We start from the raw sequence: 16,762 nt of genomic DNA, 5'->3' as shown, positions 1-16,762 counted from the left end.
TTTGAGCCCCACGGCGGGCTCTGCGCTGGCAGTGGGGAGCCTGCTCGGGATTGCGTCTCCCTCTTTCTCTACCCCTCCCCCACTCGCATGGTCTCTGTCTCTCAAAATAAATGAAGAAACTTAAAAAAGTTAAAAGAAACTAATAATGAAAAGATAAAAGAAACCTATGCCGAACAAATAACGTCCCAGAGAGTATCGCCTCATTCCACAGTTTTATACACTCGGCACTAATGCCCAGCGTAGCAGCCACAAACACATGCCAAAACTTCCAACTCTGTCAAGAACTTGCGATCATAATACAACCTCGTCTAGCTCCAGATCCCAGCCACCCCACACACCCTGGAGCTCTGAGTTGGCTTTCAGAGTCTCCAGGACTCTGAGCTCTGAGTTGGTTTTCAGAGTCTCCAGGAGACAAGACACCTTCGCACATGAGCCCACGATGCTGTGCAATACAACCACCGGGGGCAATTTCTACACACGGGACTATTAATGCAGTAGCCTTACCCATCTTGGTCATTCATCTGGAACTGTCTAAAAGGGACACGGGGCTCAAGACGGAGCTGGGGGAGGGGGAAAGGTCCTCGTTCCACGGTACCCTGGTTCTCTGATGACTGTGGCGAACACATCTGAAACATAACATCAATGAACAGGGTTTTCCGGTAATGGCTCAAATTCTAAGCTCCCCTTGCATTCGAATTTGTTTGGGAAAAATAGAAAATGGGAGAAAGAGACAGGCAAGTCTTGGAACTTCCCAGTTAATCCCACCACCATCTCCCCCATCTGTTTCCTGCCGCCAGTAAGTGAACCTGGCGACTTGTGGTGTCCGGGGCAATGCCTGCCTCTCCTTTTTCTAAAGAACCAAGGCTGAAACAGTATCTACATCACCAGGGAAAGAAGCCAAAGACCCTTAAGATCTGAAGAGGGGGAGAGCAAACGCAGAAGTAACGGGCACTTCCAAGGCAGGGTATATCGGGGCAAAGACACTGGGAGGGGGAACCGAGGTGGATATTCAACCACTTAGAGTAGGTTCTGCCTTCGCAAGCAATCCGACTCCATGGGAAAAAAAGATATGCACACTCTGAAAACTTACAAAAGCAGGAAGCATGTCATGGTATGTAGGTGGGTGGTATACATTTCCCATGAACTGTGAAGCCCCTTTGCGGACAGGCTGAGCCGGGCGGAGAGAGGGGTCCTTAGAATCGCTGGTGCATGCCGAGGAGGGGGCTCCGTCTCCCGCACTCGAGTTCCTGCTGCCCAGCTCAGTCGGGGAGGCGCTCAGAGACGTGGCAGAAATTATGTTTCGCCCACCGCCCTCCCTCCAGCTTGTCACATCTGGAAATCGAAAGGGGGCAAAAGGGGAAAGGAAAGAGGGGGGGGGGAGGAGGGATTGTATGAGGGTCTGAAGGTCAAGGGACCCCCTCATTCACCAAAAACAAAAGCCCCAAAAGTGCAGAGTCGAGTCAAGTGGTCGAATCTGTCACGGAAGGTGGAGGACGGACACCTGGCCAATGAGCATGAACTTGCTGCGGGAAGTCGGGCGTAAAGAGAAACACAAAATAAGGTCCACTCACAGAGAAGGCAGGTAGAAGCAAGACGTGGTCTTCATGGGTGAATATAAACCACGCACACCCACAGATCGACCACCCCAAAGAAATCAGGACAGCCCGGATGAAACAGCGTTGGGCCATTTCTCCCACGATCACTGACCCGTCAGGAGCAGCACTGGCCTTCACGTTAAAACCGGACCGAGTCCTATGGTACCTGGCTAGAGGAGTGTGCGACTGTTGACCTCAGGGCTGTGAGTCTGAGCCCCACTCTGGGTGTAGAGATTACTTAAAAATGAAATCTTTAAAACTGGAGTAAGTCCTGACATGTTTCAACTCTGATTCAAGGTGACATCTCTAGTCAGACAGACTCCCCAGGTCATAAGAAGCAGAGCCCCTCTCCCTCCAAGTGGGGGCATGAAAGGGTCTGGGGCCCTACCCACCAGGCCTTCACCCGAATTGGTCCTGCTCCAGCCCATAGGGCTCTCCTGCAGGTCACAGATTAAAACCTTCCCACCTATCGACCTTTCTAAGATGACGTTTCCCACTGCCAAACATAGCAAGATGTGGGGGAATTACAGGCCAATGAGAAATCAGATAAGCCTGCCCCTTCTCAGTCAACGTGTGGCTACGAGGTGAAACACGAAGCCCCTGAGTACCTGACCCTCAAGAGAAAGAGACACAGCACAGGAGCCACAAAATCAGGGTCAGCTCCCGGCAATATGACCGCCTCGAGTGTGACCTCGGGCAAGCCCTATGGCCACTGCTCCGGCCACTCCTGCTTCTTCTCCTTCTCCTCAAATGAAGACATGGAACTGATCCCAGAAGCCTCTGCTAGGTCTAAATTTCTGTGGTCCCACAAAGCAGGTCATCTTAATCCCAGAAAGCTATACAGTTCTCGGCCTGAGAATTTGGTTACCTATTTGGAGCAGACAAAATAACCCACCACAGGCCCCTGAAAAGGTAGCATGCTCATTAAGGAGCCACCTAGTGATCATTTCCTTTATAGGGTGTCAGTTCTACCTCTAACCCCGGGATACCTTGGGGATTAATCAGGACAGGCAGACAAAAGTCCCTCCATTTCAAGACCTGATCAAGCCCTCCCCTCCCCCCATCCCAAACAAACAAAATACAGAAGAGCTATTTCACGATCCTTGCTTAGAACAGAAGGAAAAATCTCATTCCTCAAAAAACCTTAACCTCTAACCGCTCAAGGCCACCAAAAAGAAAATCCTACCTGAAAGTATTGCTATATAATCCTGCCAACTCCTTGGCTAGACCCCAGGTGAGGGAACTGTGGAGACAAATCCTAGACTGGCTACCAAACAATCCCCAAGGGAACATGTTAAAAAAACGGAGATTCTCGGGGCACGTGGGCAGCTCAGTTGGTTAAGTGTCCGACTCTTGATTTCAGCTCGGGTCATGATCTCACAGTTCATGGGTTCAAGCCCCTGCAATGGGTCTCTGTGCTGACTGATAGTGCAGAGCCCTCCCTCTCTCTCTGCCCCTCCCCCAGGGATGAGCTCACTCCCTCTCTCTCTCTCTCCCTCTCAAAATAAATAAACTTAAAAACACACACACACACACACACACACACACACACACACACACACAAGAGATTCTAATTTGGCTGAGGACGGAGGAGGGCCGGAAATCAGACCTTTTAACAAACTCCCCAAAGGACCCTGACAGGACTCCGCTAGATTTAGGAACCACTGGCTTAGAAAACAAGCTCCTGGCTCGGGGACAGAGTTAACGCGCCCTCAGTCTGTCTTTGCCAGGACCACCTGAGCAGAGCAGAACTCGCATCTGATGACAGCTGGGGAAGCAGACAGGCCTGGCCCAACCCAAAGGACAAGAGAGGAATGACCTCCGGCCCAGCCTAGGGGGCAAATCCCACAGAGGCAGAGAGCAGACAAAGGGGTCAGTAGCCACGCTTTCCGGGCAGGGAGCCTGGGCCCCGGGAGCTCGGCTTGCCGAGGACACGTATGCTTCTAACGGGCAGAGAGGCAGGAAGATGAGGGGGAGCCCCGCTGTCCCCACGGGTGCCCGGACGGGGACTGCAGCTCACTCACTCTGAGGGCGGAGGCTTGGTCCTGGCCCATACGACAGATCTAAGACGCCCCTTTCTTTGCCAGCCTTGTCCTGCCCTCCAGCTGCTTTCAGCGTCGGAAATTCCTCGGGAGAGAAGGATAACAGTCGGCTTGAGCCCCTTAAACCTGCCAAGAAAACCAGAAAGACTCAGTCAGGGAGCAAGTGAGAGGAGCATCGACAGTTCTCTGCTTCAGCCGCTCCACGGGCCGGAAGCCACACTGCCCCGGCGTGAGCTCCTGTTAAGTGCCCCATCTGTGCTGGCATCTTGCGGTGGCAGGGCGGCACCGGAGACCCCATGTGACAAGGAGAGGCCGGACGCAGGCTACACCAGGCCCTAGCAGCTAACCTGCAGGAGCAAGGGAGAGGACAGCACAGCCGCTCCAGCTCGGATCCTTCTCGCTGCCAGAAAAAGGCAGTAAGTAAGGCCCTCCTGGCGGCCCCGGGGGACACGCAAGCAGTCTTCAGGGAAATCAGCCCAGGGAGGCCAACTGCCTTTGTGTGGAGGGAATGCCAACAGAAAGGTCTGCACCCTCGTTCCACTCTCATGAGCACCTGCCATCTTGGGACCGAGTCCCTCCTCTGCTGTCCCACCCGTCCCCCAACGCCACAGGCCCCTGAGAAGAAGCCCTGCTTTATCTCTGCAGGAGCCCCTCCCAGCGCTTAACACTGGGGACCTCTGATCTATTTTGGACGAACAGATAGTAACAAAAGGTGCGTTCTATGGTCCAGAGTGGGATTTGGTGCTTTCATCCGGACCAAATGCCCAGCACCATCTAAACTTAACACGACAGTAACAGCACACGGCCCATGTCGAACTGAGAAATGCCTCGTTCCCTAGGCGATAAAACCAAACTCTGCCCCCTCTTCCCCACCACTCTTTCACGGACCCATGAACTACAGCAGACTTTGCAGAAAGCAGCAGCTGGGATTGGTGCAGACGCACAAGGCATAACGTCCCTATTTAGCAAAAAGTCCCAGGGTCAAATACACCCGCCAGGGTGACACAATCTCCCGGTGTCACGAAGGAGCTCCACTACTCTGCGAAGGGGGACTTGGACCCAGGTTAAAAAATCCTTGGCGAGGATGAAACGTGAAAGTCATGCCGTAAACGCACGCAGATCTGGAGCTTGAAAACAAACACTCAGTACTTTTATCTACCTCAGCAGTCACGAAGGTCTTACTCTATGCGTGAATTAAACTTCCCTTCCACATGGGGCGCCTGGGTGGCTCAGTCGGTTAAGCGTCCGACTTCAGCCAGGTCACGATCTCGCGGTCCGGGAGTTCGAGCCCCGCGTCGGGCTCTGGGCTGATGGCTCAGGGCCCGGAGCCTGTTTCCGATTCTGTGTCTCCCTCTCTCTCTGCCCCTCCCCCGTTCATGCTTTGTCTCTCTCTGTCTCAAAAATAAATAAACGTTAAAAAAAAAAGAAAATTAAAATAAATAAATAAATAAACTTCCCTTCCACAGACCAGAAGGACAAAGAACCCAAAATCTCAAGCCAAAGCAGTAGCATTCCTAAGGTTTTCAGTGCTCTACAACGTTCACCACCAATGCCGCGTGCTATGTGATCTCTGCCGTGAGAATCTGAGGCTGGAATGTCAGGGGCTTCTTCTAAGGTCCCAGATGGAACCATCCCCCTGGCCTCCACCCGCACCAGTCAGGCCGCCCACCCCGCCCCGGTCTGACCCAGCTGCAACAGGCCCAAACACCACTCTCCGTGCAGTGGTCTATCGACGCAGGAAGAGCCCTTCTGAACTGCAGAGTCTGAACATGTGTGTGGGTAACACCACCAAGTGCCCACCGCCCTGATGGCACCACAGACTCGTGACGGCAGCACAGGACGGGGAACCGGGGGCTGCTCCCACCTCAGCCCCAGCAGAGGCCTAGGATGCATCTGTCCCTCCTCCCGGGCTCCCGGGCCCTGTTGCCTCCCAGATGAGCAATCACACATTTACAGAAGGTGCTGCTGTGTTTTAGAATTCTTTTCTAGATCACTTATTTTTCATAAGAAACACAATCACATGGTTCAAAAGTAAGAAGCATAGAAAAGTACAAACAGACGACTCCCTCCTGCCTGCGTGCCCACCTGCCTACTTCTGACGCCCTGAGAAAAGAGGCGGCTTCCCCCCCCCCCCCCCCCCGGGCTTCCTTCCGGGGACTTTTTTTTTTTTTTTTTTGATGGCACGTACATTTTCTATAAGTACACTTTCCCTCGTCCCAATTTTTTTTCATGAATAGTAACATACTCTACATATTATTCTGAACTTTTTTTTTCATTCAAGAATATATCCTAGAGATCTTGCCAGATCCGTGGAAAACTACTTTTTTTTTTCCCTAGGGGCAAGTAGTATTTCTTTAAAGCACCAACATTTAATGGACATTTCAAGTGACTGTTTCCCATCTTGCCCTACCACAATTTTGCAATGAGTATCTTTTGAATATACGCCATTTCTCACATCGGCAAGCATCATTTCTGGGGTGATCTTCCTCCACGTGGAAATGCTAGGTCAAAGGGTGCACACATTAGTATTCTGATAGCACCAAGCTGCCCGCCAAGGGGCTGTACCAATTTACTCTAGTATTTCTTTGTATTGTTTTTTTTAATGTTTGTTTTCTTTCTGACAGAGAGAGAGAGAGGGAGAGAGAGAGAGAGAGACACACACACACACAGAGGGGGGCAGGGGCCGAGAGAGAGGGAGACATAGAATCTGAAGCAGGCTCCGGGCTCCGAGCTGTCAGCACAGAGCCCGACACAGGGCTCAAACCCACGAACCGCGAGATCATGATCTGAGCCGAAGTCAGACGCTTAACTGACTGAGCCACCCAGGTGCCCCTACTCTAGTATTTTTTTAATACTCTCTCTGCAGGTTTTATTTTTTATTTTCTTTTTAATTTTAATGTCTATCTTTGAGAGAGACAAGAGTGCGAGTGGGGGAGGGGCAGAGAGAGAGGGAGACACAGAATCCGAAGCGGGCTCCAGGCTCCGAGCTGTCCGCACAGAGCCCGACGTGGGGCTCAAACTCATGAACCGCGAGATCATGACCTGAGCCAAAGTTGGACATCTAACTAACGGAGTCACCCAGGCACCCCTCTGCAGTTCTTTTTAAATAAAAATGAATGCATGTGATTTACTTTAAAAAATCCTAACCCACAGAGTAAAAGCTGTAGAAAGCAAAGACCACTGTTAACACAGTCTAGTGAGCACTCTCTGTAAAAAGCCTCTTTAAAGACCTAATTTTAGGGGACTGAAATGCTGGTCGCCGCTCCCCTTGCCCCCCACCCCCACTTATCTTGCCCCCTCCACCTCACCCCACGGACTGGAGAATCCGTAAAGCTCCCTCCTGCCCTTAGCCCCTCCACAGGAGCCGGAGTCTGACGTCAGTGGGCACAATGACTGACGTGTTGGGGACAGAGCCTCCAACCACACAGGACTCCCGCCCAGAAGGGGTACGTGCTGGGTAGGAGCGGAGGGTTTAGGGCAGGCAGGATGTTCGCTGTTTCTCTACACGAGCTACAGAAGGCAGCTGGCGAAGTCTTGGCCGCCAGGGGCATGCAGAAGGCCAAGGGCGCCGCGGTGGGGAGGCCGGTGGGGGAAGGGTGGTGGGAGGAAGAGCAAGCGTGGCCCACCACTCCCACCTGCAGCCCTCTCCTTCCCGTACGGGGGCATCGCCCAGTTTGGTCCGTACAACATGCTAGAAACATTCGAGCTATCAGTGGTGGCTGGGGGGTGGGGAGTGGGGCAGTTTGGCCGCCCTCTCTGCCCAGGTGGGCCCTCCCCTCTGCTCTGGGCCTGCCCGGGAAGCCCTCTCACCATCTCCCCCTCCTGCTCCTCCCCGCCATCTTCCCTCTGCACAGCTGCCGCGGCTGAGGTCCTGCGGGCAACACCTCTGACACTTCCCGTGTCGGGCGCGACATAAACGGTACCAAGGACCGTGTGAGCCGTGAATGCTCTGGTGTCACCAACCAGAGAGCAAGCAGCCCAACTCCCAGGGCCTGGCTTATTTAGAAACCCAGGCCCGAAGCTCGCCCCACACCACACCACACCTCCTCCTTGCAGGCCCCAGGGAGAGGAAGTAGGCGCATGTCGGCCACACCGCTGAGCAGGTAGCAAGGGCACCAACCACACGGCGGAGTCCAAGAGCAGCAGAGCCAGCGCCCAGCCTCTCCACAGCCCCCAGGGGGGATGTCAGGAGTAATAACGTTCAGTGAAACCAGGGAGCGGACAGGCCTGGCAGATGCAGCGCCCCCACCCCCGGGGGCAGAGGTAAGGCTCCTCAGGGTAGCAGCTCACTCGGGTGAGAGATCCCACAAAGCTTTGGCCAAGGGCTGCCTAGACCCGGGCAGAACCGTCCGGAAAAGGCACTCCTCCCTCCCTCCCACCCAGCCCAACGCCACCCGACCACACTTACCACCTTCGTGTCCTGCTGGCTTTCCATTCAGCTGTGCCCATGACTTTGGTCCACCTGGCACTGAATTTGTGTTCTGAAAGAAGGAAGGAAATGAAAACAAAGCCAGCCCGGTCGGCCTGCTTTCTACCCAGCTCCCCACCCGGGCACGGCAGCCTGGGCCCACGGCGCGGGGGGGCGGGGGCAGCTCCCACGGCTGGTTCCACAGCCCAGCCAGGACTCCAACCCACGTCCGCTTCGTGCGACACGCCGGAACACTGGCAGCTACGAGGCCTTGCTCCAGAGATAAAGACCAGACCCCAATTCTAACACGTGTCTCAAAACCCGTGTGCCACTGCGAACCGAGGAGCATCGGCACGGGAGGCTGGCGTGTCTGATCTTCCGCTGGAAGGGCCACCGCACCGCTCTCCATAATTAGTGTCGTTCTCCAAGGCACAACTACTCAAGTGAGAGGCCTCCCTCCTCCGCTAGTCCACACTTGCCTGGCTCGCACACAAGCCGAGGGGTTGAGCGTGCTGAAAACTCACTGCGGGTGAGGCTTTGTGCTGGGCACACCCTGCCTGAGCGAATCCTCCCACACCCTGGGAAGGTTCTAGTTCTATCCCAGCGGAGGCTCAGAAAGGAGCGACCGGGCCCAGCCCAGAGGGCAGGACCAGGACTTGGCCCCACTCTGCCTGTGTCCCAAGCCCCAGGAGTCCCCAACCACTGAGCCCGTCTGCCCCTCCCGACAACATTCAACCAACGGCCTTCCCCTCCAACTGAAGGTGCAAACATACAAAACAAAGCTGGGGCAGCACTTCCTGGGTCAGACCTCACGTTAAATAATCACCCTTTCTCAGCACCCCCGCCTCCAGTACCACCAAGCTGAGGGCAGACGGCGGCGTCTCTCACCTTCCGCGTGGAGCCGGCCAGGCGTAACGATCCATTTACCGATCAGGAGTTGCCCTCAGCGCCCTGGGGTAGCCACAGACAGGCCCCCCCCCGCACACAGACCACAGAAGGGATGTGCCCGCAACGTCACAGGGCAGTGCCACCGGGGCTGCCAGGTCCCCAGGAGGCACAGGGGCACCGCCTGTCCCACAGCCTCCCACTCGGCGTCCGCAGGCCGCACGAGGATGGCCCTGCCCTCGCCCACCAGAGGCACTGACCGGTTAGAGGAGGGCTCCCGGGGCCGAGGAGGGGTTACTAACGTTGCCATTAGAAGGCTGCCATGCCTGAGGCGAGGCTTTAGGGGCTGGGAAACGCTGGGGGTCCCATTCCCACCACGGCGGGAAGGGCTGCGCTCTGGACGGAGCGAGCGGCGTGCCAGCCCCAGGACAGGGCTCTGACCTCCAGCAGGTTGCTGACAGATGCCGGGACCACACCAGGCCCCAGCCTAGACCCCGCCGCGCTTGGGTACGGCCACATAACAGACACCCTTCGGGCGGCTCTGACGGGGAGTCGGATATCCAGCCAGGGCCGTCGAACCGAGGCTCTCCAATCTCTGAGCTGCCGATCCCAGGAGGCAGATCCAGACTCGACTCTCTGTGCTCTGACTGCGTGACGGCACCCGTGGATGCAGGCCAATGAATAGAGAGTTCCGCCTGAGTGTGGACCTCTCTTTCCTTTCCCTTCGGTTCCAAAGGCACAATTCAGTGTTGGGCGGGGGAGGGTGCCCTTTTGGCAGACCCATACACTGTCCCCCGTGGTTGGGCGGCAGCCCAGACCTTCTGCTGCCCAGGGCACAGCACAGAACGAGGGCACACCGTTCAGGCTGTCTTCCAGAGAGCTGCCAAATGCTAGGTACCCGTCCACGCGCCTTGCGGTTTTCTACAGGATTAGGAGACCTCTCATCCGGATTTCCGACTACCAGCTAAGTACACCCTCCTGCTGGCCGCGAAACCCAGACGGACTCGGAGGGGCTGAATATATTACAAGCCCCGGCTCGGTTAAATCCTGACTTCCTGCTTAGGAAAACACTTTATTTGTTTAATTTATTTACTTATTTTAAGACTTTATTTTTCAAGCAATCGCTATACCGAACGTGGGACTCAAACTCACACCCCCGAGACCAAGAGTTGCGTGCTCTACTGACTGAGCCAGCCGAGGCCCCCCCCCCCGGGGAAAACACTTTAAACGCATCAACAAATAAAGGGTCACAGATCAGTATTTCCCAAGTGTGTTCTGAGGGACAGTAGTCTCTAAAGTCAGTCAGTCAGAAAGATTTCCCAGGACAAATGAGTTGGGGGATGCTGTCCCCACTGTGTCTTTACAGAGTCACAGCACACGTCAGCACGTTAAAGACACTGATGAGAAGTGTGACAGTAAAGGAGCATGCTTCATTTTTTCAACTTACCTGACCCCAAACGTTCCCGTGGCCTAACCAGTCCCCACGGCGCACATTCAGGGGACCCTGACCTAGCGTATAGCTGGCCCCAGCGACCGTGCCTCCAGGTAAGTCACCAGGAAGCAAATCAGGTGTCCGTACTCCGTTCTGCACCTGGGGTCTTTCTCCAAGAGCCGCGCGTTCAGGCACCTCCCGGGAACCAGGACAACCTCCCACGCTCGTTTTCCGCAGCCACCCGCCAGGCTCACCCCTGGAAGGAGCAGGTCACGCGGCACCTACCTCCTGGCTGCTCGACTGTGTCGGCTTCTGTAAGCTGGAGACAGGCCTCTGCAAACCCGGCTGCGGCAGCGACTCCGGCGGCTGAGAGCCCGTCGCACTGGAACTGGACAAGGCAGGGGGCGCAGGGGTCAGATGGGCACGCGCGGTCCCCTCCGCGCTTCCCACAGCGGCGGCTGCTCGGTGGCCCAGAGGCAGCACAGAACCTCTCCAGCAGCCTCTGACGCCTCAGAGCCCACAAGAAGCCGGGCCCCATCCGAGGCCTGCCTGCTGACATCTGCCGGGCAGGACGGTCCTCGGCCCCCTGGCAGGGCTTTCCTGCAAAGGCTAGAGGTTCCCCACAAACAGGTGCTGCAGGGGCTGCCAACAGGGAAACTGAGTCAGCACAGCGAAGGGGCTCTGAGCCCCTCGCTCTTGACCAAGAGCTCATAGCTGTACAGGGGACTGATTGCTTCGCGATGTGATTTTTTTCTTCTCCTGGCTTATAGAAGAAATACATGCCCATAGTGAAAATAAATGTATAAATATAGAGAACACAGGATTTGTCACGATCTCATCCTCCAGAGAGAGATGCCAAGCAGATTTTTCTATATATACGTGTGTGTGTGTGTGTGTGTGTGTGTGTGTGTGTGTATATATATGAACATAGTATTTTTTTTAACACCACACATACAATTCGTAACCTGTTTCCTACTTACTGTATCGAACATGTTTTTAGGACAACGCCTGGATCTACCTCTTTGTTCTAGTGACACAGTGTAGCCGGCTAGACAGGCCCTAACTTAACAATCCCCATCTTTTTTTCCCATTACCGGCGAAACCGCAATGGGCACTTGTTACACATAACTTGGCACCCTTTTGTGTAGGTAGTCCAGTAGTCTAAGTTCTTAGAAACAGGACTGCTGGATCAAAAGAGGTTTTGAAGCTTAAGAGATATTGCCCAAGCGTGCTCCCCAGAAGGCGGGGTGAGTCGAGACACAGTCCCCAAACAAAAAGGGGCTCCGAGGAGGACGTCTGCTCACCCAGAGCCTTCCAGCCCACTCCCTCATCCCGATGGGACCCAAGGAGGGCAGCCCAACGCCAGGGGCTCCCCAGTGAGCTGAAGCCAAATGCTCCACACACAGGCTTCCAGGGTTTATGTGATCCAAGGAACTCACCGGGCAGGATTCCTACGTAATGAAGGCCACTCATCTCTTACTTCACCTCCTACCTACAACAGAAGCTTCCAGCGAGTGTTGCTTTTGTGTTCTCCAAACCTCAGCACGGAGTCCCAGCAGCTGTGGCCCTCACTCTGTCACCTCCCTGACACTCCAAAGGAGGACGTGGCCCCGGGGCAACAGAGGACCGGCGCCTGGGGTCCACGGCCTTATCCAGTGTTCTGTTTCTACCTCTTCCCTGGCTGGCATGCTTCAGCGCGACCGGCCCCACGAAAGCCGCCTCATCCCTCCCGTGCCTGTGTCGGTGGGAGCCAATACAAGGAGGAAGCGATGCCTCGTCCTCTCTCTGGAACTTCCCGTAGCAGCGGCATCGCAACACTCGTGCTGGAATGTACGATGTCCGTTTCATCAGAGAACCTGTAGCATCTACCGTGTGAACTCTAGAATGACAGCGGTGGTAGCGGCACCTGCCCGCGTGTCCTCTGCCAGGTTCTGTGCCAGGTGCGTGACTCGCGCTGCCCGGTCTGTTTCTTACAACCACCAGGCAAGGCAGTAGTCCTACCGCACAGAAGGACGCCGGAGCGCACCGATCAAGCAATTCTCCGAGTTCCACAAAGCTAGTAGTATAGGTAGCCTGGCTGACTCTGAAAGTCGGGCCACACCCCCGGCCCAGTATGACCCCTAAACAAATTGTGGGAGAAGTTTTAAAAACAGCTTTTCAGACCCTATTTTGGTTACTGCTACCCTATGCTCATCCGAACGAGTTACGTGCTCACTCTCTACATCCTGTGTGAAGTAACTGCGCAAAGTTTTACAGAAGCTACCGCGGCCGTTCCCGGTGAGAGAAAAGGACACTGGCTGGCAGGCTGCACCCTGGGTCGTTTACGGTCTAGATCCCGAGAGATCCAGGCAGCCAGGGCACAAGAGATGGAGGGCAGGAAGACGCACGGGACCGAGTTTTGTTCTCATCCCCTGACGGGCAAACCCCAGCATCAGGGTCCCATTCCTCTCTGGTCCCTTCCCAGTGCAAATCCCAAATCCTCTCCCCTGGCTGGCGCCCAGAAGACTTGCAGTGGAAGGGGAGGGACACGGACTTGGGCAGGAGGGAACGGCCCAGGTTACGTGCCCGGGGCAGAGCTGGCACCGGCCACACTACGCGGCAGCAGCCACGACATTCACTCCGTTGCCGTGATGGGGATTTCTGTGCCAGACCCTGGGCCTCCGAAGGCTCCCGGAGGTGGTGTGCTGGCAGAGGGGTGAGCCTACAGAGGCTGCACACCCGCCCCCAATAATGAGGATTCTGGGTTGCCACCCTTCATAACTGGGTCTGTTTGGAGCAACTAACCGCAGCAGTCTGTGTGGGACGCCGCTGACCCCGCACTTAGAAGTCGGCCCCCTCAACCCGGAGCCCAGCACACAGGATGCCCCAGAATGGAGCGTTCAAGCACCCGCTCTGGCCACAGTGGCCCTTACTGGCTCAGGCACTGGCTCTGAGGCATTGCATAAGCCCCTCTGGGGGGAGGAGGTCCTTCCTAATAAGGCACAGGGGACACTGGTCACTGGGGACAAGGCGGCCCACAGAGGCAAGGCTGCATCAGCTCCAGAAGCCAGGAAAAGCGAAGGCAGGGAGGAAGAACCAACCAAGCAGGGGGAGTCCGAGCAAAGGCAGCCTCCCTCCTCTGGGGTCACCCGGTTCTCCAGCTCTGCCTTCTGCAGAAGGAAAGGGAGCTGCCGGGCTCCGTGAGGCCCCGGCTCGCCACCCACACCCGCCCCCTCGGCTCCCACCTCTTTGGGTCTTGCTGATCCTGCTTGTTTGCCCATCCCGTTCCGTCCTTGGGAACTATAACGATGTTGGGGTCGTTTCCTCTGTTTTCAGACTTCAAGCTTGGCAGGTTTGCAGGTGGCGGCATACGCCGGGCTGTGGCAACTTTCCCGAGACTCTGTAAGCCATGTCGAGGAATAACTGTAGGGAGAGAGGGGTGGGGGCAGGGGAGGAGCTTCAGAAGCTCTCGCAAGCTCTAAGCGACGACGACAGACGGCCAAACCACCACCAAGGGTGGCCCTGTGCCAACAGACCAAATGGCCTGGTAGCTGCTTTCGCCACTTTACGAGCCCTTCACCGAGGCCTCAGACACTTGGGAGCTGCTGAGGTCTTCAGAGGCTTCCACTTTACTAGCGGGCGGGAGCAGGCGTGGGGAGTTTATGACGGGGCGGGGAGCCGGGCCCAGAAACCTCCGGCCCACACGGTAACCACCTCTCCGCAAGTTGAGACTGCTCCGGCCTCCCTGGCAGGACCCAAGGGCCAGCCTCCACCTAGCCCCGGGGCCGGGCCCGAGGCTCAGCAGGGCCCTTGACATCCACAAAATCCTCCCGGGGTGTGGACAAAAGGTCCAGAACGTCAGAACCCCGAAGCCTAAAACTGGTTGCTCTGATGCAAAGTCAGTTCCATTCTACCTCACAGGGGAAGAACTATCTGTGGCCAACGAGGTAAGACGGTTAAGGAAACAATCCCACTGTGGCAGAGATGGGGTATTCCTGCTCGAAATCGGACATCGAACAGGAGCAGGGGGTGACTGCACGTCCCCAGAACTGCCTGGTGACCACTCCGTGCCCCGAAGACCATCTGACCAGGCAGGGACCCTGGGTCCTCACAGTTCAGGACCTGGAGTTTCTCACGGAAGGGAAAGCATAAAGAACTGGCCTCCAGCCCGGTTCTTACCTGAGGATCTGACCGCGTCTACTGATTTTCCTTTATACTTATCAAACAGGCTGAGAGTCGAATACTTGCTTTTCCCATCCTTGCCCTTGGTTATTTGCCCCAAACGATCGGACATTGCGATGAAATGTCATCTAGTAAGGAAATTTTTCTCGGCACCGCTCCCGATCTGCCTTTGAAATGTTAAGAGAGGAAAAAAAAAAAAAAAGAAAAGAAAAAAGAGTGTTAATCCGCCAAAGTCCCTGAGCCAGGGGGCTGAATCCTTCAGGGATCATGGATCTCCTTGACGACCTGAAGAAAGCCCTGGATTCTGTCCCCAGAAAAACACCCTCACCGTGCACAGGCTGTTTCGCCCACATTTAAAGAGTGTTTCATTGTAGGTACCTTCCCCAACCCAAGTTCAGAAGTCTTACTCTGTCTGAACTGACCAGAGTCTACTGCTCACCAGTGACACAGAAACGTAAACTTTTCCACACAGAGTCCTCCGGCCAAGTCAAGGACCGCTCTTCAAGATGGAAAAACAAATCCTCACCACTGTATCGACCTAACGTGAAAACTAAGGCAGAGCGGGGAGGTTCGCAACCTGCTTGTGGAAGGCTGTTCATTTCAAGGATGAGCAAAACCAAATCAAAGGGAAGCCACCAAAATCAGTAAGTCTTCAGGAACAGCTGTGTTTCAAACTAAAGAACCAGCCTCCAGAGGAAAAAACACCTGCGAGGGGAACAGAAGCGGGGTTCTCTGGGGCGCAGGCGTAGAAGAGGAAGCAAGGACTTCCCAGGGAGAGACCACTTGGGGGGCCGTAGCGATGACACCGCCCCCTCCACTCAGAAAATCTTGAGGGGATGACCAAGAAAGAAGCCCCTTCCCCCTGCCGCTTTCTGACTTCCTACGTGCTTCACCGAGTCTATTGGCCGTTAAAGCATTAATTCACTCACTCATGCATTCACTCAAACACCTAGTGTGTGCCTGCGGAGGGCGGGCGAGTGCCACATGGCAGGCACTGGGGACTCAGGGCCACAGGTTCTAAAACTTGATCATGATAAACTCGGAGAAGTGCCCACCACTTCCCGTTGGAATTAATGGATGGGAAGAAAGCTAAACCATCCACTTAGGCATAGTGCTGATGTCTTTAGTGACAAAATGGAGGGAACCGTAAAAACGTCCACTGGTAATAAAAAGACCTTGGTGGCCGCAGCAGTACGCTTTGCCGTCTTATACTATGCCGAAGCCACGCAGGCCAGAGGGAACACGTGCAGTGTGCTGGCAAAGTGTTCTACACCCCCAGAGATGACTCTCAGATAAAACCCTATATATTATGATCCAAGACTTTGTATAAAGCGCAAGGGGCAAAGAGGCAAAGATCAATTATAAACCGAGGCCAAGAAAAGCGAACCAGGGGACAGTGACATCACACGGAGCCTGGTGCCACGCCAAGTGTGAACCAAGCTGGTTCTGACACAAAGCCGGGAACATCCACCCTTTCATTCAAGGAATCCTGACAGTGAAAGAGATGTGTAGGAGAATCAGCCTCCATGAAGAAACCAACCAGAAACGCTCGAAAGGGCTCACAGCTCCCAAGTTTCCATGTTACATGCCAGCAACCCTCCCCCAACGCGCCTGCCTCGTGTGCCAGGAGCAGAGTGACCAGGAATGGAAACTGGCCAAACGTGTCCAACTTCTGATTTTGGTGCCCAGGGGTTCCATAACATACCCCTTTCTTTAAATTTCCCTCCCCGGAGCTGGCTCCAGGGAGTTTCTGCCCTGCCAGGCCCCAAAGTCCCAGCTAGGAACAACATCCCTCCCCCACGCTCAGGGCAGGGACTAGATTTCATTTTCATCAGAATAAGTGGCATTTAACAGGCTATCAAATGTAAGTCAACTTGAAATTCTCTATTAAGATCAGAAGAGATCTAACTTCTAGACACTTCTATCAAATCAAAAGATCATGCAGATAAAAATACAAAACACCACACCCACACAACCCACACTACTAACAAGCCCTGGAAACTTCCAGGGTGGGCGGTGATGGCAACATGTGGAGCCTGCGTCACAGAGCTTACAGTCCCAGTCCCCAAGGGGTGGCAAACACAGGTCAGCGACACCGGCCAATGGCCTGTCTGTCATAAAGCCCTCAAGCTAAGAATGATTTTTTAAATCCGTTTTCACCTTTGTTTAAAAAAACAAAGAATGTGTGATACCCCCATGTGGCCACAGGTAAGAAAACTTTGCTGACCCTGAGCCTAAA

General features: G+C 54.9%; 1 protein-coding gene across 8 annotated transcripts in view; it reads right to left on the bottom strand.

Moving 5' to 3' along the window:
- The window catches only part of PRRC2B (proline rich coiled-coil 2B), a 91,256-nt gene that overhangs the window by 48,355 nt on the left and 26,139 nt on the right, over positions 1-16,762 (bottom strand). For all 8 annotated transcript variants that reach the window (XM_040482672.1, XM_040482676.1, XM_040482673.1 and 5 more), the window contains 7 exons: positions 14,521-14,690; positions 13,587-13,764; positions 10,648-10,750; positions 8,046-8,118; positions 3,620-3,763; positions 1,091-1,332; positions 505-626 (listed from right to left, as the gene is read on the bottom strand). In XM_040482672.1, coding sequence (XP_040338606.1) covers positions 505-626; positions 1,091-1,332; positions 3,620-3,763; positions 8,046-8,118; positions 10,648-10,750; positions 13,587-13,764; positions 14,521-14,635 — 977 coding nt within the window. In that variant the 5' untranslated portion in view covers positions 14,636-14,690. Of the gene's footprint in view, positions 1-504; positions 627-1,090; positions 1,333-3,619; positions 3,764-8,045; positions 8,119-10,647; positions 10,751-13,586; positions 13,765-14,520; positions 14,691-16,762 lie in introns of those variants that run through there.

Source organism: Herpailurus yagouaroundi, unplaced genomic scaffold (assembly GCF_014898765.1).
Source record: "Herpailurus yagouaroundi ecotype Mexico unplaced genomic scaffold, PumYag 160, whole genome shotgun sequence".
Classification (NCBI taxonomy): domain Eukaryota; kingdom Metazoa; phylum Chordata; class Mammalia; order Carnivora; family Felidae; genus Herpailurus; species Herpailurus yagouaroundi.
The sequence above is the reverse complement of the archived record's forward strand: the minus strand, read 5'-3'. Positions and strand labels throughout refer to the sequence as shown.